The 23,592-nt window shown below is 39.0% G+C and overlaps 1 protein-coding gene and 1 long non-coding RNA gene across 9 annotated transcripts in view; one reads left to right on the top strand and one right to left on the bottom strand.

Annotated features, from left to right (window-relative positions):
* ULK4 (unc-51 like kinase 4) overlaps window positions 1–23,592 on the top strand; it is a 620,462-nt gene that overhangs the window by 134,388 nt on the left and 462,482 nt on the right. For all 8 annotated transcript variants that reach the window (XR_005202208.1, XM_037742907.1, XM_037742908.1 and 5 more), the window contains one exon: window positions 21,128–21,255. Coding sequence is in view for 7 of the 8 variants with exons in the window: in XM_037742907.1 (XP_037598835.1) it covers window positions 21,128–21,255 (128 nt within the window). In the remaining variant the exon portion in view is untranslated. The remainder of the gene's footprint in view (window positions 1–21,127; window positions 21,256–23,592) is intronic.
* The window catches only part of LOC108312811, a 420,933-nt gene continuing 412,602 nt past the window's right edge, over window positions 15,262–23,592 (bottom strand). The window contains exon 3 of the long non-coding RNA XR_001828799.2: window positions 15,262–15,463. This is a non-coding gene — a long non-coding RNA (uncharacterized LOC108312811). The remainder of the gene's footprint in view (window positions 15,464–23,592) is intronic.

Genomic DNA, 23,592 nt, shown 5'->3' with positions numbered 1-23,592 from the left:
CCGTGCCGCCCTCTCAGTGCACCTGCCCAGTGTGGCTCTCTCAGTGCACCTTCGCCCTGCCGCCCTCTCAGTGCACACCTGCGCCGTGCCGCCCTCTCAGTGCACACCTGCGCCGTACCACCCTCTCAGTGCACCTGCCCAGTGTGACTCTCTCAGTGCACCTGAGCTGTGCCGCCCTCTCAGTGCACCTGCCCAGTGTGGCTCTCTCAGTGCACCTGCGCCGTGCCGCCCTCTCAGTGCACACCTGCGCCATGCCGCCCTCTCAGTGCACACCTGCGCCGTGTCGCCCTCTCAGTGCACACCTGCGCCGTGTCGCCCTCTCAGTGCACACCTGCGCCGTGCCGCCCTCTCAGTGCACACCTGCGCCGTGCTGCTCTCAGTGCACCTGCGCCGTGTCGCCCTCTCAGTGCACACCTGCGCCGTGCTGCCCTCTCAGTGCACCTGCGCCGTGNCACCTGCGCCGTGCTGCCCTCTCAGTGCACCTGCGCCGTGTCGCCCTCTCAGTGCACACCTGCGCCGTGCCGCCCTCTCAGTACGCCTGCGCTCAGTGCACCTGCGCCGTGCCGCCCTCTCAGTGCATCTGCGCGACTCCCGTAGGTGGAGAGCATCAGTTGCAGTCTTGCTGGCAGGCTCAGGTTTCAGGACAAACTGATGGAAAATGTGATCTTGGGTGGACTTTTGAATCTGTGTGCTTTGTTGACTCTAAAAAGACCTTTGGTGAGTGCCACAATCTTTTCTCCCTTCCTTATATGAAAGGTAGCATACACCATTGTGCAGTTTATTTATTTTTTGGCCCGGGATGGGGTCTCAGTCTGTCACTGAGGCCGGAGTACAGTTGTGTGATCTTGGCTCACTGCAACCTCTGCCCCCTGGGCTCAAGCCGTTTTGCCACCTCAGCCTTCAGGGTAGCTGGGACCACAGGCATGTGCCTCCACACCTGGCCACTTTTTTGTATTTTTGTAGACACTGGGTTTTGCCATGCTGCCCAGGCTGATACCGAGCTCTTGGACTCAGGCGATCCACCTGCCTGAGCCTCCCAAAGTGTTGGGAATTACAGGTGTGAGCCACTGCATCTGGCCCATTTTGCACCTTTTTAAACTTTGCAGTGTATCTCGGAGATCACATCATATCTGTTCATAGAAATGCTTTTCATCTTTTTTTAAATTAGTACTTTGTAGTGTGAGTGTACCACATTTTTATTCAACTCGTTTTTTTATTGACATTTGAGTGTTAGATCTTTTTTCCCCTGACATCGTAAGACTAAAATATAAAAAGGAAAGCTCGAAAAAACTAAGAGGAAATTTACATAACTGTCTTTGTGATCTTGTTGTAGGAAAACTTCTTAATGATTAGTATCCAGGATATGACAAATAGCGTAATAATGAAAAGGAAAAGTTAAGACAAAATGGACATAGGGTGTGAAGAGTTTCTTCACAGAAGAAGAAATTGGAATGGTCAGTAAACTTGGGAAAAGACACTTGAACTAGAAACTAACAGATAAAATGAAAGTTAAAATGACTATTTTACAATCTTCAGATTGGTGAAAATGTAAGTCTGAAAGAATTGCTGGCAGAGATATGGGCCAGTGGAAACTCAGCCAGGTAAAGTGAAGTGTAATTTTATAATCCTTAATGAAGATGTACTTACCTGAGCTAAAAAATACATGTGTACAAAGAAATGTGGAGAAACGGCTTATCACAGCAGTGTTTGCAGTAACATAAGATGATGAAGAATGTAAACGTTGACAAAAGGTTGGATAAATAAACTCATATCCATGTGGTGGAATATTATACAGCAATTAAAAATGAACAAACTCGATTGAAAAGAATGAACGTGGACCTCATAAAGAAAACTTTGAGTGAAAAAGGCACGTTGCACAAGGATATGGACAATGTAATAACATACATGAATAGTTTATTTATGTTGTTTCAATGTTTTACGAAAAGGAGTTTTCAGCTGGGGGATGTGGCTTATGCTTATAATCCCAGCACTTTGGGAGGCTGAGGTGGGTAGATAACCTGAGTTCAGGAGTTTGAGACCAGCCTGGCCATCATGGTGAAACCCATCTCCACCCAAAACACAAAAATTAGCTGGGTGTAGTGGTGTGCACCTGTAATCCCAGCTACAAGGGGGGCTCAGGCAGGAGAATCGCTTGAACCTGGGAGGTGGAGGTTGCAGTGAGCCCAGATTGCACCACTGAACTCTAGCCTGGGTAACAGAACAAGACCTCATCACTTAAAAAAGAAAAAGTAGTTATCACCATATATATATTATTTTCTTATATTCATTAGCATATGGAAAAATAATGTAAATTATTTTGTTTAGTGAATGGCTTAAAGATAGACTTTTTGGTCAGGATAAATAAAATACAATTGTTAAAAAGTATAAATCTTTATATTTCTTATGGGTACGTGATTATGTAGTAAAAAATATATCTGTGGTGGTGCCCACCAGAGCCAGAGCATGCTTGCTTCTGAGGATGGAGAGGGGCAGTAGGGTTGGAGAGAGGTAGGCAGGGGCTTCAGTTGTGCCTCTCTAATTCATTGTGTTTTTTAAAAGAAAGGATTTGGGCTTATAAGTTTAAAATATTAAGATTTGATAAAGTCGAATGGATTTTTTAAAAAATCACCCTACTTTTCTGTATCTTTGAAATGTTCTGTAACTTAAATGAAAGGATCGATAATATGTATGTACTTGAGTTGTTATAATGTTTTACATTTTTCTTTCCTTCACTTTGGAATTTTTCAGTGATCTCTGGGGAAGTTCAGTGATTTTCTCATTGAGGGATTTGTGTGTGTGTGGCGGTGGTAGTGATGGTGTTAGGTATTACAGTCTTCCTACCACAGGGGTAGCTTTTACTCACACAGTGTGATTTGAAAGGGTAAGTGTTGTAATATCTCACAGATACTCATGATTTTTTGTTGTTGGAAGTGAGGGCAAGTTCTTATTTCAAAAATTCTTATGTGCTTTTTGGTGCCTATTAGTAATGATAGAATACACAAATCATTACTTTACATTTCCTGAGTTTTGCCATCAGTTGTAAAGCACTGTGGCAATGTAGTCTTTCTTATTTCATTATATTTCTTCTGAAAGTTTACAGAAAGTTCCAGAATATACTGGATTTTAGGAACTCCATCTCATTGAAAATGGTATGGATTATCACACTAGCTAACTTTGTACATTACCACATATTTTAGTGGAAATATTCTGGCAGATTATTATGTGGTGTTTTATAATTGAAGAAGTTATAGAGGATACAGTGTGATTTAGATATGCAAGGGAGTAGGGAAACTTCTTGCTGATGGAGTGAGCTATTCTTATGGTAAGCCGTGTTGTTAGCTGGAGTAGTCTGTGTTTCAGATATAAGAAATAATGTTCTTTTAAATTCTCTCTCGGTATTTACAAATCCATTGTCATCTTTCGATCTACAGGCATTCATGGATGACTGTAGCCATAGTTGTTTAGTTTGAGGAGAATCTGAAGTTAACTAAAAAAAAAAAAAATGCTCTTTCAGAAATTCAGTTTTCAACAGTAACTTAATATTTCTCATGTAGAAGTCTACCAGGCCCTCCCTAACCCTGTTTACTTATAGTTCAGAAAGTATCATTCCACCTGGGCATGGTGACTCATGCCTGTAATCGCAGCACTTTGGGAGGCTGAGGTAGGCAGATCACTTGAGGCCAGGAGTTCAAGACCAGCCTGGCCAACATGGCGAAACCCCATCTCTACTAAAAATACAAAACAATTAGCCTGGCGTGGTGGGGCGTGCTTGTGGTCCCAGCTACTCGGGCGGGTGAGACAGGAGGATCACTTGAACCTGGGAGGCTGGAGGTTGCAGTGAGCCAAGACTGCTCCACTGCACTCCAGCCTGGGTGGCAGAGTGAGGCTCTGTCTCAAAAAATAAAAAAAAAGTATTCTGTAAAATTGATATATACATTACACAATTTTTGGTGGTAATCCCCTACTCATAGCATTAGGACAATTCTTTTATGGATGTAAAAGAGTAACATGGTTACCTCCCTACAGAAAAATTTCCCAGTCAACATGGAAAGCCTGAAGGACCAAGGGATGGGTGGGTCATGTTGTGTGTTTTGACATAAACCTGTAAGACAACAGTGATTAATAATCAGCCCAAAGCTGCTGATCTCTGTTTAATTTGGAAGCACCATGGAAGATCACTGTGAAATTCGATGCATGTAAACTTTTGAAAAATTCAGATAACATTTGCTCACTTTTAAAATCAAGCGTTTAAAATATGAAATTAATTTATACATATTAATTAGATTATGGGTATACATCATGATATTTTTACTCTGTATTAATAAATATGTGTTCTCTGAAAGACATTTTACTTAGATACTTGGCTAAACTTTTTAGAGGAAATTTGTAATCCAAAATGATTTTAGATTTCCTGAGTACCTTGTTTGTCTCCGGCAATATGAAATAGAAAAATAGTGTCAGTGCGGTTGTCGACGTGACTCCCAGTGCTGTTCTTTGAGGCTGTTACCAGCTGTTGGCCAGGCTATACATATTGATGTTTAGCTGTGACAGTTGAAGCAGATCAATTTTACCCCTTGAGACTTGTAAGAGGTGATTTTGAAGTTCTCTACCTCATTATCTAATGTTTGCCTGTGTGATGTGTACTAGAGGAATATTCCCATTATGCTTAATTTTGATAGTGAAATATTTTTGGTTGTGATGGAAGCTTTATATATTTCAGAGAGATTCCTATCATTTTGAATATTTCATTATATCATCTTTAAGTTAGGCTAGAAATACCACTCTGAAACCACTGCTGAATACTATTTGCTTCTGGCTGTGAATGCTGGACAGAAACTTGTGCTGTGATTTGGGTTATAGAACTAAATAGCCTCTGCTCTTTTTCTGCACAGTAATATTTGGGTATGTGGAGCGGTATGACAAGATGAATTTCAATCAAAGCTGAATACATAGTGGATTGCTAGCTGAAGTGACCTGAGGTCATTTTTGGTTCTCTAAAGGTAGTTTTGATTACTCATCTTTGGCATTAAGTGTTTGCCGGCAGCCTGTAATCTTCCCTCCTCAAGTGTTGTGAGATTAAAACTGTTCTAGAGGCGTGGTACACGTTGCTTCAGAGTAAGTATAGAACCCTAGGCAACCAGTTGTAGGGAGCCAAAGTCATTACTGTTGATTCGTTTTTTCTGAAATGACTAAGTGAGAATTTATTTAGGGTAGAAGATGTTTTTAGGCTTAGATCTAAAATTGTGCTGCAGCTTCTTAAAGGACCCAGAGTTACTGTGTTACAGATAAATCTGTGTGCTTTCTTTTATTTCTGATATTTGTTATAGTTTGTCTAGTTTGTGTCACCCCAAATCATGAGCGTATTAGTTTGATTTTGCAAGTTTATTAGTATAGCTGAGTAACACTACAGATAGTCCCTAATCTATAATAGCTTAACTTATGATTTTTTTTGACTTACGGTGGGTTTATTGTAAGTTCAAAAGCATCTGTATATCAAGAAGAAATACAGTAATAGATCTATCACTTATTATTGAACAGTTCTGTGTTTTCAATTATGTCTATTGCTGTTTGAAACATTTTTGTGCCTGGAATTTTTTTTCTTTCTTTATATACTTAAGTTACATTTTATTTTTCTACTGCAGTGTAATAAACCACTCGAAGAGGTTATGGTTTAGACAAGGACAGTAGGTTATTTTGCTCACAAATCTGTAATTTGAGTAAGGCTGTGTTATCTGGGATGGGACTGGAGAATATCCTTTCCAGGTGGCTCATTCATATGACTGGCAAGTTGGTACAAGCTGTTTGCTGAGGACTCGGCTCAGGCTTTAGGTCAGGAGCCTCAGTTGCATTGTATGTGTGCCTCTACAGGCTGCTTGGGCTTCCTCATAGCATGGTGGCTGAGTTCCAAGAGTGTTTCCAGAGGGCCAGGTAGAGTATACATGACCATGCCAACCTAGCCTTGGAGGTAATGCAGCATCACTTCTACCACTTCTCCTTTCCCCATATACTTCATTAGTGTCATGAAAGAAGGAAAAATCTCAAGAAAGATGATTTTTCTTTTGTCTCTAATTTTCTATATTTTGCCAAGCTTTTATAACTTGCAAGTATACATTTTTATGAGGAAAATTAACATGCTTCAACTTTTTAAACAACTGTATTTTACTTATCCGGACAAAAAGTGTATTTTTAAACCATTCACTAAACAACATAATTTACAGTATTAATATCTATATCCATATGCTAATGAATACAGGAAAATTATGTATGATGACAAATCCCTTTTTTTAAGCCATTGAAACAACATAAATATGGAAATGAACATATTTCATGGTTATCCAAGCACACTGTGTTTACATCTTAGCTTGGACCTATAGATAAACTTCCAGTAGCTCTTTCAATTTTTGAAACACCATTAAGGGATATGAAGGCAACCTGGCTGTGACATCTGTCGCCCCACTGGTCACCAGGGTTCATTCAGCGTATCTGGCTGGCGAGGCAGGTGTTCCCTTCCTAAGGCTCCGTGTGTGTTGCTGCCAAAGCCCTGTGATGGATCAGATCCTTCCTTGATGAGGAGGACCATACTTTGGTCAAGGATATACAGGTAGCTGTGCTTCCTTGCTAGAATCTTGAAACAAGCTCTTAAAACACCATTAAGATTAAGAAAACTTAAAGAGAAAACAAACACCTAACTAGCTTTGAGATTATCCATATTTACCTCCACTGTCTTTTATCAATGCATAAACTCACATTTTTACTTTGTCATATTCCGTGTATACCTGTGTGGTTGTGTTATTTCCTAGAAGAAGCCTTGCTAGTTGTGGAGCTGGTATGAGATGAAAGTCCCCCCAGGAGGGGAAGGTATCAAAAATGTTTTGGTTTCCTGAGGCTTCTGTTTCCTCACCTGTAAGCCCAATAATATCTTCCTTAAAGGAATAATTGAAGTAATATATTTAAATCACCTACCACAGTGCCCGAGTTAGAGTAAGCGTGTAGTTGATATTATTCTTTTCCTCATCACACTTTCATATTTTAAACTGGATTCTTATTCTCACTAACTTTGGATGTCTTTGACCGCTAGTGACAACAGCCATGGTTTCATTTGCTTTTTGGTGGGTTAGATTTCTTTTGTCACTTGTTTCCTGTTCATGCCATTTTGTTGTTTTATTGGCATGTTCATACTTACATTTTTATTGATAAATGTTATTTATCATAAAGATGGTGATTCTTTGCAATTCGTTTTCCAAGATAATATATTCATTTTGAAAGATATATAATAAGATTGCTTAAATTTTTAATTTGGAGTCTTTCTAGTACAAGAAATAAAGTAAGGATATCATTTAATGAATAGTCTTTTATCTTTCCTAGAGTCTTAAATATACTTATGTTTGTTTTCCTCTTTCTGTTGTCTTTTTTTAAGAAGAAATTTATTTATTATACTTTAAGTTGTGGGGTCCACGTGCAGATCGTGCAGGTTTGTTACACAGGTATATGTGTGCTGTGGTGGTGGTTTGCTGCATCCATCACCCTGTCATCTCCATTAGCTATTTCTCCTAACGCCATCCCTCCCCAGTCCTCCCACTCCCTGCTATTCCTCCCCTAGTCCCCCACCTCCCAGGCCCTGGTGTGTGATGCTCCCCTCCCTGTGTCCATGTGTTCTCATTGTTTGGCACCCACTTATGAGTGAGAACATGCAGTGTTTGGTTTTCTGTTCTTGTGTCAGTTTGCTGAGAATGATGGTTCCCAGTTTCATCCATGTCCCTGCAAAGGACATGAACTTATCCTTTTTCATGGCTGCATAGTATTCCATGGTGTATATGTGCCACATTTTCTTTATTGAGTCTATCATCAATGGGCATTTGGGTTGGCTCCAAGTCTTTGCTATTGTGAGCAGTGCCATAATAAATATACTTGTGCATGTGTCTTTATAATAGAACAATTTATAATTCTTTGGGTATATACCCAGTAATGGGATTGCTGGGTCAAATGGTATTTCTATTTCTAGATCCTTGAGGAATCGCCACACTATCTTCCACAATGGTTGAATTAATTTACACACCTATCAACAATATAAAAATGTTCATATTTCTCCACATCCCTTCCAGCATCTGTTGTCTCCTGATTTTTTTTAATGATCACGATTCTAATTGGCGTGAGGTGGTATCTCAATGTGGTTTTGATTTGCGTTTCTCTAATGACCAGTGATGATGAGCTTTTGTTCGTATGTTTGTTGGCTGCATAAATGTCTTCTTTTGAAAAGTGTCTGTTCATATCCTTTGTCCACTTTTTGATGGGGTTGTTTGTTTTTTTTCTTGTAAATTTGTTTAAGTTATCTGTAGGTTCTGGACATTAGCTCTTTGTCAGATGTGTAGGTCGCAAAATTTTTTCCCCATTCTGTTGGTTGCCAGTTCACTCTATTGATAGTTTCTTTTGCTGTGCAGAAGCTCTTAAGTTCAATTAGATCCCATTTATTTTAGCTTTTGTTGCCATTGCTTTTGGTGTTTTAGTAATGAAGTCCTTGCCCATGCCTATGTCCTGAATGCTTTTGCCTAGGTTTTCTTCTAGAGTTTTTATAGTGTCTGGTCTCATGTTTAAAGCTTTATTCCATCTAGAGTTAATTTTTGTGTAAGGTGTAAGGAAGGGATCTAGTTTCAGCTTTTTGCCTATGGCTAGCCAGTTTTCTCAATACCATTTATTAAATAAGGAATATTTCCCCATTGCTTATTTTTGTCAGGTTCATCAAACATCAGATGGTTGTAGTTATGTGACGTTCTTTGTGAGGCCTCTGTTCTGTTCCATTGGTCTGTATCTCTGTTTTGATACCAGTACAATGCTGTTTTGATTACTGTAACCTTGTAGTATAGTTTGAAGTCAGGTAGTGTGATGCCTCCCGCTTTGTTTTTTGGCTTAGGATTGTCTTGGCTATGTGGGCTCTTTTTTAGTTCCATATGAAGTTTAAGGTGTTTTTTCCCAATTCTGTGAAGAAAGTCATTGGTAGCTTGATAGGGATAGCATTGAATCTATAATTACTTTGGGCAGTATGGCCATTTTCATGATATTGATTCTTCCTAACCATGAGCATGGGATGTTTTTCCATCTGTTTGTGTCCTTTCTTATTTCCTTGAGCAGTGGTTTGTAGTTCTCCTTGAAGAGGTCCTTCACATCCCTTGTTAGTTGTATTTTTAGGTATTTTATTCTCTTTGTGGCAATTGTGAATGGGAGTTCGCTCATGATTTGGCTCTCTGTCTCTTATTGGTGTATAGGAATGCTTGTGATTTTTGCATATTGATTTTGTATCCTGAGATGTTGCTGAAGTTGCTTATCATCTTAAGATTTTGGGCTGAGATGATGGGGTTTTCTAAATATACAGTCATGTCATCTACAAATGGGGACAATTTGACATCCTCTGTTCCTATTTGAATACCCTTTATTTCTTTCTCTCACCTAATGGTCCTAGCCAGAACTCTGAATACTGTGTTGAATAGCAGTGGTGAGAGAGGGCATCCTTGTCTTGTGCCAGTTTTCAAAGGGAATGCTTCCAGTTTTTGCCCATTCAGTATGATTTTGGCTGTGGGTATTTCATAAGTAGCTCTTATTATTTTGAGATATGAGCCATTGATACCTAGTTTGTTGAGAGTTTTTAGCATAAAGGGCTGTTGAATTTTGTTGAAGGCCTTCTCTACATCTATTGAGATAAACGTGATTTTGTCTTTGATTCTGTTTATGTGATGGATTACGTTTTTAGATTTGCAGATGTTGAGCCAGCCTTGCATCCCTGGGATGAAGCTGATTTGAATGTGATGGATAAGCTTTTTGATGTGCTGTTGGATTCGGTTTGCCAGTAGTTTATTGAAGATTTTTGTATCAATGTTCATCATGGATATTGGCCTGACATTTTCTTTTTTAGTTGCATCTCTGCTGGGTTTTGATATCAAGATGATGTTGGTCTCATAAAATAAGTTAGGGAGGATTCCCTGTTTTTGCATTGTTTGGAATAGTTTCAGAAGGATTGGTACCAGCTCCTCTTTCTACATCTGGTATAATTTGGCTGGGAACCCCTCTGCTCCTGAACTTTTTTTGGTTGGTAGGCTATTAATTGCTGCCTCAACTTCAGACCTTGTTATTGGTCTATTCAGGAATTCAGCTTCTTCCTGGTTTAGTCTTGGGACGGTGTAAGTGTCCAGGAATTATCCATTTCTTGTAGATTTACTGGTTTATATGCATAGAGGTGTTGAATCTCTGATGGCAGTTTGTATTTCTGTGGTATCAGTGGTGATATCCCCTTTATCATTTTTTATTGCATCTGTTTGATTTTTCTCTCTTCTTTTTGAGCCTGGCTAGTGGTCTATTTATTTTGTTGATCTTTGCAAAAAACTATCTCCTGGATTTATTGATTTTTTGAAGGGTGTTTTTGTCTCTATCTCCTTCAGTTCTGCTTTGATCTTAGTTATTTCTTGCCTTCTGCTAGCTTTTCAATTTGTTTACACAGGTAATGTTGAAGCAAATGTTACCTGAGCCTCAGCAATGGCTGGCGCTCCTCCTCTCACCACACTCCAATGTCCCAGGCTGAGCTCAGACTGCTATGCTGGCCGTGACAGTTTCAAGCTACTGGATCTTAGCTCGCAGGTGTTCATGGGGATGGGACCCGCTGAGCCGGCTCACTTGGCCCCCAGCTTCACCCCCTTTTTCAGGGAAATGAGCGATTCTGTCTCGCTGGCATTCTAGGCGCCACAAGACTAAAACAGCCACCCGGTTTTGTGCTGGAAACCTGGGGCACTGATGCTGTAGGCTCCAGAGGGAATCACCTGGTCTGCAGGTTGTGTAGACCATGGGAAAGCGCAGTATCTTAGCTGGAATGCTAGAGTGTCTGGAAAAGTCCCTAATGGCTTCCCTTGACTGGGAGAGAGCGTTCTCTGGCCCCTCGTGCCTCCTGGGTGAGGCAATGTCCCACCCTGCCTTGGCTTGCCCACCTGGGCTGTTCCCACTGTTTAACCAGTCCCGGTCCGATGGACCTGGTACCTCAGCTGGAAGTACGGAGATCACTTGTCTTCTGGCGCTCTTGCTGGGAACTGTGGACCGGAGCTGTTCCTATTCAGCCATCTTCCAAAAGTCCTCCTAAATGAATACTTCCTGAAGATTTATGCATTATGATATTTTTATTATATATTTAGACAAAAACCTTCAGTCATTACATCAGGCCTATGAGAAGTGTCATTGTAATTCTTCCACTTTATTTTAAAGTTGAAGAAACCGAATCACAGTGGTTATTTTGTTAAGAAATGTGTCATTTGTATTCAGGTCTTACTGACTCCAAAGCTCAGATTCTTTGCCAGCACTTTATACTGCCACTGCATTTATTCAAGTGCCCTCTTACCACTCAACAAAAATCTGCAGTTCTCTGTCCAAAGCCTACATTTCTTTTTTAAGTTTTTTGCTTTCTTTGTAGAGACAGGGCCTTGCTATGTTGCCCGGGATGGTGGCAAACAGTCCTGCTTTGTCCTCCCAAAGTGCTTGCATTAAGGTGTGAGCCACCATGCCTGACCCACTTTTTAAATACGGTTTGTATTTTTGTTGCTGTTTATTAATGAGATTTCAAAAGTTACACTGTAATTGTCTTTGTGGTTATCTAGTTACTTTACTAGGTATCCCCAAAGGAAAAAGCACCAATTGTACTTTTACCGTGTTTCTGGACTTGAATTTATAAGTGCTGCATCTAAGTGTTTAAGAAAATGTTTGTTTTAATATAAAATTTAATAAAATGCATTTAAATATAAGTGAACATCTTTAAAGCATAGCTAAATCACTTGTAAGATTATATCTTCTTTAAATTTATACACTTTTTCATTTTCTTGGTTTATCATTGTTTATACCAAAGTCTTATGTTTTGCTTCTTGTCAGGGAGATTTAAATAGGTTTTCTTCTTTGCCGTGAATACTTTGAAAATTCTTCATGGATTAGAATAAGAAATGTATTATCCTTTCCTGCAGAAGGTTTGCTCAGTTGTGTCAAAAAAAAAAAAAAAAAGAAAAAGAAATGCATTTTCCTTTCGGTTGCTTTTAAGTGAGTAACAGTAGACTTTTTAGAAAGTTTCTTCTGAATTCACTGCCATGTGTATTTATTAACATTTGCTCTAAGCTCAGAATTAAACATTTAAATAAAAGAAAAAGACGGACAACAGTAAGCGTTGGTGAGTCTGTGAAACAATTGCAGCTTTCATATGTTGGTGGAGAGTAGATTGGTACAGCCACTTGTGAGAGCCGTTTGGCCGTCTCTAATCTAGATAGATGCCCGCCTCTTCATGTAGCGATCCTCCTGGCAGGCGTATACCTGGCAGGTGTATACCCAGGAGAAGTGAATGCACGTGTTCACAAAAAGACATGTGGAAGAATGTCCATGGCAGCTTTGCTCATAATAGACCCAAACTCTAAGTAACCCAAATGTCCAGGAGTAGAATGGATATGTAAATGTTTCTGTATTCATGCAATGGAATATTATACAACGATAAAATACCAACTACTACCATAGGTGACATGCAGCTTTCACTCCACTATATGGAAGCTGACAATGGTAATTTCCCTCTTTTCATTTCTTTTCTTGTATATCTTTGCTGTCTTCCCCTTTTTCTTGATTTTAGGAAGTTATCTAGCTTGTTGGCATTTTTTTTTTTTTTCTTTTGAGACAGAGTCTTACTCTGTTGCCCAGGCTGAAGTGCAGTGACGTGATCTTGGCTCACTGCAACCTCCACCTCCCAGCTTCAGGCAATTCTCTTGCCTCAGCCTCCTGAGTAGCTGGGACTATAGGCACACGCCACCATGCCTGGCTAATTTTTTGTATTTTTGTTTTGTTTTGTTTTGTTTTGTTTTGTTTTAATAGAGATGGAGTTTCACTGTGTTGCCCAGGCTGGCCATGAACTCCCGAGCTCAGGCAGCCTGCCCACCTCGGCCTCCCAAGGTGTTGGGATTATAAGTGTGAGCCACCGCACCCGGCCTGTTGACATTTTTCAGAGCCAGGATTTTGATTTATCACTTTCCTTAAAAATTGTTTTCCCACCTCATTGATGACTGCTTACATGTTTCTTGCTTCATTTTGGCATACTTTGTTTTTCATGTTTCAGCTTTTTATGTTGGAGATTCAGGTATTTTTATTATTTTATTTCCAAATATAATTATGGGTTATATATTTTTTTATTTGTACTTTTATCATATCCCATATATAGCTGATAGGATTTGGCTCTGTGTCCCCACCCAAATCTCATCTTGAATTGTAATCCCCAGGTGTGGAGGGAGGGATCCGGTGGGAGGTGGTTGGATCTTGGGGTGGCTTCCCTCCTGCTCTCTTGTGATAGTGAGTGAGTTCTCATGAGAGCTGATGGTTTTAAAGTGCAGCTCTTCCTGCTCTCTGGTTTTCTTTCCTGTCACCATGTAAGACATGCTTTGCTTCTCCTTCACCTTCTATCATGATTGTAAGTTTCCTGAGGCCTCCCCAGCTGTGTGCAACTGTGAGTTAATTAAAACTCTTTCCTTTTTGCATTACCCAGTCTCAGGTGATATCTTAATAGCCGTGTGAGAACAGCCTACTACAATAGTGTTTTTACTGCTATCTTTTTATTTTATTTACTTATTATTTTTTAAAATTAAAAAAAGCATTCTAAATTCTTGTGGGTGCATAGAGCTAAAACTTAAAACGGTTGAACTCATGGAAATAAAGAATAGAATGATGGTTACCAGAGGCTGGGAAGGGTAGTGGAGGGGAGAAAAGAGGGGGTTAATGGTTACAAAAATGTAGTTAGAATGAGTAAGATCCAGTATTTTTAAGTTCTGCAATTTTGGTTTTTATTTTCTCTTAAGGTTTGTTTAATACAGAGTTAAAAATATTTTGCAGGTAGAAGGGCCTTTTGGATTATTGATGTTTTAATTAATTTCTGATTTTATTTGTTTGTTTTTTTCCCTGAGACAGGCAGGTTCTCACTCTGTTGTCCAGGCTGGAGAGCAGTGATGTGATTATAGCTCACTGTAGCACTGACCCCCTGGGCTCACTTGATCCTCCCACCTCAGCCATTTAATAGCTGGGACTATAGGCATATGCCATCATGTCTGGCTAATTATTATTATTATTTGTTTTAAGTAGAGAAGACGTCTTGCTGTGTTGCCCAGGCAGTTCTGGAACTCCTGAGCTCAAGCAGTTCTCCTGCTTGAATCTCCCAAAGTGCGGGGATTATACGTGTGAGCCACTGTGCCAGCCTGATTTCTAGTTTTAATGCATTGTGATCATAAAAATTATTTTTACTTTGTGTAATATGTTAATATTTTTTCATGATCTGTTATATGATCAATTTAAAGGAACATTTTATGGCTAGAAAAAGGTATATGTTTCATTATTGGAATGTAAAATTTCATATCTACCCGTAATATCTTATATATTGTTTATGTTATTTACATCTTTTATATCCTCATTTTTCTTCTTTTAAAAGTCTCGGACTGACAGTGGTATGATAAAATATTTGATTGCTTCTTGTATCCTATGTAATTTTTACTTTAGAAAGGTGGCTGCTATACTGTTTAAGGCATAACATTCATTGCTACAATCATTGTGTTATACATTGTTGTGAATGGCATAAAATATGTACATGTTTGTTTGTGTAATTAATATATGTATGTACACATATACATGTATACACACAATATGTACATACATGTACACATGTACTATAATATACATATCTTATGTAATTGTAACAGTATATTATACATTTATATTATATATACATACAATATTTTTTAATGTTAGAATATATATACAATGAAGTTTACTTCTAATAACATTTACTTTTGTGGAGACTCAGTTCTATGAGGTTTAATATATGCATAGGCTCTTGTTACCACCACCAGAAAGATACAGAACAATTCCAGTATCCCAAAGAATGACCTTGAGCTGCTTTTCTTCTTAGGCAAGCCACCCTCATCCCACTTGCTGGCAATCATTGATGTCGTCTCTGCCCCTGTAGCTTGATCTTTTCCAGAATGTCGTATGAATGGGATCATGCTGCATATGATCTTTGCAGCTGGCTTCCTCACTTAATACGGTGCGGCTGAGATTCCTCCATGTCGCTGCGTGTAGCAGTACTTCATTACTGCTGAGTACCTTTCCATTATGTGGATGTTCCATGGTTTATTCATGTATACATTGAAGAACATGTTTTCGGCTTTTGACTACTGGTTAAATATCCCTTCTCCAAAATGCTTGAGACCAGAAGTGTTTCAGGTTTCAGTGTTTTTAGACCTTGTAATATTTGTGTATACATAATGAGATACCTTGGGGGGTGGGACCCAAGTCTAAACACAAAATTTATTTATGTTTCATATACACCTTGTCTAAAATAAGACCAAGGTAATTTCATACAATATTTTAAATAATTTCAGTGCCTGAAACGAAGTTTGTGTTAAGTACTTATGTGTGGAATTTTCCACTTGCATCCTGTCAGTGCTCAAAGTGTTTTGGATTTGGGAGCATTACAGATTTCGGATTTTTGGATTTGGGATACTTAATCTGTATTGCAAATACATGTTGCTATCAAATTTTGTGTACAAGGTTTTCTGTGAATTTAAGTTTCTATTTCATTACAATATTTAGAAGTAGGATGGTTGAGGCATATATGATAGGTATCTATTTAACATTTTAATGGAACTGCCAAACTGGCTTCCATGATTCCTGTACCATTTCTGCATTCCCTCTAGCAACATATGAAAGCCTTCAGCCGCTCTACATGTGCACCGTTTTTCATGGTAGTTATTCTGATAAGTCCATGGTTACGTCTCACTATGATTTTAACTTGTGCACTGTAATGATTGTGATATTGGGCATCCTTATGTATATATGTTTGACAGATACATATTTTCTTTGTATCTGTTTAATGTCTGTTTAAATATTTTGCTCATTCAATTTTTTTTTTCTTAATTTTGATTTTGAGAGTTTTTAGTATATTCTGGGTACAAATATTTTCTCTCAGTACCTGGCTTGTCTTTTCTTCCAGTGTGTCCTCCACAGAGGAGAAATTTTAATTTTGGTGGCGTTTACTTATATTCAGTTGTATGATACGTTTTTGGGTTAATATTTGCATGAGGAATGCGTGTAAGTTAGTATTTTTGCATGTGGATATTCAGTCGTTCCAGCATCATTTGGTGATGTGGTTATCCTTTTTCCAGTGTTACCTTTGTCATAAACCTTCATCATAAACGAATTGACGTATTTCTAAACTCTGTTTTGTTTCCTTGTTCTATGTGTTTATTATTTTGTCAATACTACATTGTTTTGATTACTATAGTTTTTTTTTTATGTCTTACAATTATTGTGTAATTCTTGCATATCCCCCAAAATAGGTTTTCATATTCTAGTTTTTTTTTTTAACCTTTCCATGCAAATTTTAAACTTAGTTTATATCTGTAAAATATCCTGTTGGGGTTTTGATTGAAGCTGCACTAAGTCTACAGGTCAATTTGGGGAGAATTGATGACTAACTTGAGTCTTACTGCGTGAACATGGAATGTCTCTTCATTATTTATATGCCTAAAGAGTTTTCTTTCATTACTATTTTTCAGTACTCATTACTCTGGAGTTTATAATGTACAGATTCTCTAGATGTTTTGTTAGAGTGAAAGCTATACTTCTTTGTTGTTGTTATGGCTGGAGCTATTGAAAAGTGATACTTTAAAAACGATTTATTTTCCAATTGTTCATTATTGGTATATTGAAATATAACAGATCTTGCCAAACTCACTTGTAAGCTGTAGAAGCTTTTTTGTAAATTCCTTGGGATTTTCTACGAAGATAATCATGTCGTCTGCAAATGTTTCTTTCATTCAAATCTAAATGTCTTTTATTTATTTTTCTTCTTACACTGGTACAGCTTTCAGTAAAATACTGACTCATGGATGATGAAAGTGGACGTCCTTGTTTTCTTCCCAGTTTCTGGGGAAACATCTTGTCTTTCATCACTGAGCATGATGCTCGCTGTAGGGTTTTTTTCTAGTTGCCATTTTTCAGACTGAGGAGGCCTCTTGTATTTCTAGGTTTCTGAGAGTTTTCTTTTCTTTTTTTTTTTTTATTATGAATGGATGTTGAATTTTGTCAAATGCTTTTTGGTTGGTAATTGATATTGTTATGTTATTATTCTTGTTTCATCGATTAATTATGATGAATTACACTGATTGTTTTTCAAATGTTGAATCAGCCTTTGATTCCTGGGATAAACCTCACTTGGTCATAATGTTTTATGCTTTTAATATATTGCCGGATCAACATGCTTATATTTCGTTGAGGAGTTTCTGCATCTGTGTTCCTAAGGAATATTGTCTATACCTCCTTGTCTCGTATAACGAAGGAACCTGGACCTTTTTGATGTCTGTAAATGCTTGTTTAATGATAGTTCCTTCAAATCGAGCTGTTCCAGTACAGTTTACCTCTCCCTCAATTTTGCTGTGTTTTTTGTTTTGGTTGAACGGTGTCTTAGTATGTTTGGGCTGCTATAACAAGGTACTGTAGACTGGGTAATTTATAAATAATGGAAATTTATTGCTCACTGTTCTGGAGGCGGGGAAGTCCAAGATCAAGGCAGTAGCAGATTTGGTGTCCAGTGTGGGCCCATTTGTCATAGATAGTACCTTCTCTGTGTCCTTACATGTTGGAAGGGGTAAATCACCTCACTCTCGGCCTCTTTTATAAGGCTACTAACCTCATTAATAAGGTGTAGTCCTTATGACCTAATTACCTCCCAAAGGCTCTACCTCTTAACAGTATTATATTTGGTATCGTGTTTAACGTCTGAATGGGGCAGGCGAAAACACTGAGGCCCTAGCAGGTAAAATCAGAGTTTTTATCAGCTGAAATGTTTTTGATTCTCATTTTTTGTTGTCTTTATATGAAATAGGTATTTGTGGATAGCTTTATATGAAACTTGCCCCCTATATTCTGTATTTTTTGAAATACCTTAAATTACCTTTGGTTAACGTGATATTCCATGTGGAAGATGTAAGGCTGGCTGCCTCGCAGAGGGTTAAACGGACACATCCATCTCTCTCCACGCCTGATAACTGCGTCATCACCCAAGCTCGTTATCTGGCCTTGCCGCACGGCTTACCCGTACCTGCCTCCACATACCAGACCCAAGCCCACATTCAGCACTAAATTATGCATCCAACCCTCAGCCTGCTGTTGAAAAACCCTGCAGAAAAATTTTTAAAGAAGCCCCATCAGACCCTGCCCGGTAGCAGTCTGCTCTGTATGCCCCTGGAAGGCCCACTTACCCAAGGCCTCACCCGCCTACCCATGACCACTAGCTCCAGGTATTTCCTGCTTCTTAATAGCCAATAAGATTGCCTTCACTTTGTTTCCCCAACAGTCAATCAAGGCCCACCTACCCAAGGTCCCGCCCACCTACCCATGACCACTAGCTCCAGGTATTTCCTGCTTCTTAATAGCCAATAAGATTGCCTTCACTTTGTCTCCCCAACAGCCAATCAAGGCCCACCTACCCAAGGTCCCGCCCCCCTATCCATGACCACTATCTCCAGGTATTTCCTGCTTCTTAATAGCCAATAAGATTGCCTTCACTTTGTTTCCCCAACAGCCAATCAAGGCCCACTTACCCAAAGTCCCGCCTGCCTACCAGTAGCAACTAGTTCCAGGTACATCCTGCTTCCTGACAGCCAATAAAATTGCCTTTTCTTTGTTTCCCCAATAGCCAATCAATTGCCTTCCCTCCCCATAAAACCGCATTACCTAAACAGCTGGGCACGACTTCTTTAGCCCCTACCTGGACTACAGAAGCTCGCCCAGGAGCTGAATAAATTAGCTTCTCATTTTCTTATACTTGCCTCAGTTTCCTCATTTTACCTTGGCAATAAATCTTACAGAAGAGATCAGCGGCTTCATTGTTTCTCAGCTCTTACTTTCTTAGTTCTTTAGTTTTTTTCTTAGTTATTGATATTTATGTATTAAGAAAATCACCCCTTTATTCATAAAATATGCTGCAAATATATTCCGTAGTTTATATGGTTTTTTTCTTTATAGTGTTTTATATCTATGTAGCATTTAACCTTTTTTTGTATTTACATTTCTCACGCTGATTTTGTTCTTTCTAATAAATTATTTATGAACATTTCCCCTGTCTGAGATTGAAATATGTATATACGTATGTGTATGTGTTTGCATCCCTATCTCCTATGGCCTCCTCTAGATCTTTGAATCATTTTGTGTTTATTTTTTAAATCTTAGATTTGTTTGGTGTTTATTTTGAAGTAGGACATGGGACAGGTTCCAACATGCATATGTGCTCAGTCTGTTAATTTAGTGTAGATTGGTATCTAGGACCTTTCTTTGTTTACATAACTTTGTGTTTCAAATTACCTTCAGGTGCTTCAAATAGTCTGCCAGTTGATTCCTCCTGAGTTCTCTAGGGCCTCTTGACTGGCTTCCGCACAGATAGGCTGTCTGGTGAAGTCTGTCACCTTGGAATCATCCTGGGATTCCCTTTGCTGCTTTCCCTTGTTCAGTATTCTCATCTTCCTTTTTTAATTTCCTCATGGTGAGGGTTGAGGGTGTTTGGTGGAGTTGATGGTTTGATGCATGATTTTGGAAAGGCAATGAAAAGCCAGGTCATGAAGGACCTTACACGCCATGATGAGTTTCAGCTTCTTTTTAATGGTTGTGTGACTATTGAGAATATTTTGTAGGTGAGTTATATTTGCTCTTATAGAATGTTTCCTTGAAACCAGCTATGAATTTCAAAATCAAGAAATTAGCATTGATTCAGTGTTGTTAGCTCATCCAGTTGTCCCAATAGTGTCCTTTATGGGAACAGAACTTCCTGATCTAGAATTCAGTCAGTTATCATGTCTTCTTAATCTCTTATAATCTGGAAGTTTCTCAGTCTATGAATGCTGGAAATATGAATGGCTTTGGAATTATGTGTATGTATGTTGGAGGTGGTGTTGATGAGGGAAACAAACGTGTGATTGTGGTCCTTAGGCCACAGAGGATAAATTAGAATCAGGAATGGACTCTGGGGAAATGGATTTTCTACGTCTATATGCAGGAAAGGTAGAAAACAAGTATTCTACTCAAGGATGACTCTGTATTGATTTGTTTTTTTAACCTGAGATGAATAATTTGGCTTTGACACTTTGGTCAGGAACTAGGTAAGACCGATGCTTAGATATGTTTGTTTCCTTAAGTAGCATCGAATTTACATGGCATATACATGACTGTGTAAATTCTTCCTACCTGGAAACGTAGCACCAAATAGAAAAGGATTGGAGTGTGGCAAAAAGGAAGAAAAAAAAATGAGCTTCTTAAACCTGCCTTGGACACACAGCGTTACTGTTAGGTGCTGGTCTCTGTTAAGCTCTCTTGGGAACTTATGTATTCCTGTTCTCTGTAGCCATCTTGCTGATATGATGATTCCGTATTTCTGAACTACTCACATTCAGTAACCATGTGTGTGCGTGTGTGTCTGTTTTCTGTTTACATATTGATAGAAGTTATGTATAGTCTGTCTTTTAAAAGGGAAAGTAGCAGTATTCACTGTCAATACTTATTCCTCTGTGTTGAATTATACCTTTAATTAAAGAGTGTTGTAGGAGTATACGTTTCTTTGTGTCGTGTACTGAGTACTGTTTTTGTTTTATGTCCGTTAAGCCCTCAGATGTGTAGACTAGAGATATGATCTCTCTACATGCAGGCCTTCTTAGAGACTCCTGTCTGCATGCAGTCGTGACTGACAGTTGTATTTTTGCTGCCACATTTCCAGTTGTGTGATTGAGTAACCAGCCTTTGTCATTCAACCGGCCTGGATTTTATCCAACTCTGAAGTTGGGTATTACAATGTTTAACTTTTCAGTGTTCATTTTTCTCTTTAAAGTGGGGACAATATTGTCAAGTTTTTATGACTTTCAGGTTTAAATGAGATATAAGATTTAATTGTGGATCTGGCACAAATTGAGAATGTGAAAACAGTAGTTGATATTATTTACTTCCTGCCATCTGCTTGATTGTTACAGTCTGTTCACTCTGAGAATTGAGACTGCCCATTTTTTTTTAATGTTCTCTTAAAAAAAATTTTAAATGTCTTCCACAGGATTTTGTCTCCACAATTATCCATTTACTTGACAGCCCTTCAACATACATTAGAGCAAAAGCCTTCCTGGTTCTTCTGTATATTTTGATTTATAACCGTGAGATGTTGCTGCTCAGTTGCCAAGCAAGGTAAGCTCTTCTCTGATGTTTTCATTAGTAACTTCAGTTTAGAGCCTGTTGTATTAGTGGTTGTAGGGTATTTCTTGGCCTCTGTGTATCTGGTATTGAATGTTTTTAAGGGCTTTTCCAGGGGTTTAATATTTCACTTGTAATCTGAGCTTGGAAGTACTGAGGACCAAGAGAGGACCTCTGGAACCGTAGCAGGCTGGGAAATGTCTGGTGTGTCCTTATATGGTTTGGCTCTTTGTCCCCACCCAAATCTCACCTTGAATTATAATCCCTGTAATCCCCACGTGTCAAGGGTGGGACCAAGTGGGGGTAATTGGATTATCCCACATGCTGTTCTTGTGATAATGAGTGAGTCTCACCACATCTGATGGTTTTATGAGCGTCTGGCATTTCCCCTGCTGGCACCCACTCCATCGACCGCCCTGTGAAGAAGGTGCCTGTTTCTCCTTTACCTTCTGCCATCATTGTAAGTTTCCTGAGGCCTCCTGAGCAACGTCAATCAATTAAACCTCTTTCCTTTATAAATTACCCAGTGTCAGATATTTCTTCACAGCTGTGTGAGAATGGGCCAATACAGCCCTAGATCTGAGAACAATCCAAGGCAGGGTGTTGAGATGGTTCTGGTTTGTACCGTTGGAGTCAATATTGGACCAGCGAATTGGTTGTAATTTTCCATATTGTAAGAGACTGGAATAAGCAGCTGAAGGCTCAGAAGGAGGAGCAGGGTAGGGGGCAAGAGTTAATGGACTGGTCCTAGGAAGGACAGGTGTTTCTCCTGGCTTGTAACTCTGTCCTCTAAAAGGAGGAGCTGTTCTAGATGCTCCTCAAGTTTGCTTCATGTTCTGATGCTTTCTGATTAACATCTCTGAACCGTCTGATCCATGCTGTATTGATGCCCAGAGGAACCCTGAAGATTTAGTTTAATATCTGTTTCTGGATCCAGGTTTTTACTTATTCTAGAGTACTGAGCAGAGCCTGGTATTACTGAGGTTGATCTAGATTAGAGGTTGGCAAATTTTTTTCCTAGTAACAGAGTAGGCTTTGTGGATCAAGAGGCAAAATTGGAGCTATTATATACCTACCTATATAACAAACAGGAAAACAAATTTCCGCGTGTATTTTTGGAGATAGGGTCTTGCTCTGTTGCCCAGGCTGGAGTGCAATGGTGTAATCACGGCTCACTGTAGCCTTGAGCCCTGCACCAGGCTCAAGCGATCCTGTCATCTCAGCTTCCTGAGTAGCTGAGGCTAGAGGTGCATGCCATCATGCCCAGATAATTTTTACAAGTTTTTGATAGAGACAGGGTCTCACTGTGTTGTTCAGGCTGGTCTTGAACTTCCGGGCTTGAGTGATTTCCTTGCCTCAGCCTCCCAAAGTGCTGGGATTATAGATATGAGCCACTATGCCCGCCCACCATTTTATTTCTTTTGTCAATAAAATAAAATGGTATATTTTATTGACATAAAAGTATACCATTAATAATTGAATGAAATTTTTCTTTTGTAATACCGGGCTAGTAACGAGAAGAAGAGAATTCTTTTTTGTTTTCAGGGGAAGGAGGAGATAACATTTTGCTTAATTGGGGATCAAAGTTAGTGTCCTTATCATTAAATCAATTGCAAATGTTCTTCTATTACTGCTGATTTTTAATGTGATTTAATGTGTTTTATCTTCGAAAATGTCTTCACACCAATAGATACTGCCAGATAACAGTATCAACTCATGAACATATGATTTTAAGCGAGCATATTTGTCACTGGGAAGGCATTTGCAGCCTTCTGTAAGATTCTTGATTTTTGTGTTTCAGGATGTCGTTACATGGTAGATGAATCACACCCAGCTGAGGGTTGGAATTTCCTAATAAACCTCCTTGTTTCTCATTTTTTAGGGATCACTGTTTTTCCTTGTTTTAGGCCCGATGTCTTGAAGTGTGATGTTTCACATATTTGTCTATTTTTTGGTTGTTTTAGATGGGAGGGCGAGTCCTGCTTCTGTTAGACCATTATGGCCAGAAGTGGAAGTTAGTTGCTCGTGTCTATGTAATTTTAATGACCTCACTGCTGGCTTCGCTACCTCTGATCTGTCTTGGCGTTTAACCATCATTTGTCACTGAACAACTAACATAGTTTCTCCAGAGTTTTACTGTGCAGAGTTAGGGCAAGAAAAGAGAGGGAAAAAAAGGAGAAAATGAAATAATAAGAGAGAAAGAATAAGCATAAAATGTTCTCAATGGATGCTGTTACATCATTTCTTGCTCTCACAGTCTGGTTTCCATGTAGCAGCTGGTGTACCTACTTAGTCACTGCAAGTCAGCTTTTGTTCCTTCCCTGCCGGGAC

Source organism: Cebus imitator, unplaced genomic scaffold (genome assembly GCF_001604975.1).
Source record: "Cebus imitator isolate Cc_AM_T3 unplaced genomic scaffold, Cebus_imitator-1.0 Scaffold129, whole genome shotgun sequence".
NCBI classification, from domain to species: Eukaryota; Metazoa; Chordata; class Mammalia; order Primates; family Cebidae; genus Cebus; species Cebus imitator.
The sequence above is the reverse complement of the archived record's forward strand: the minus strand, read 5'-3'. Positions and strand labels throughout refer to the sequence as shown.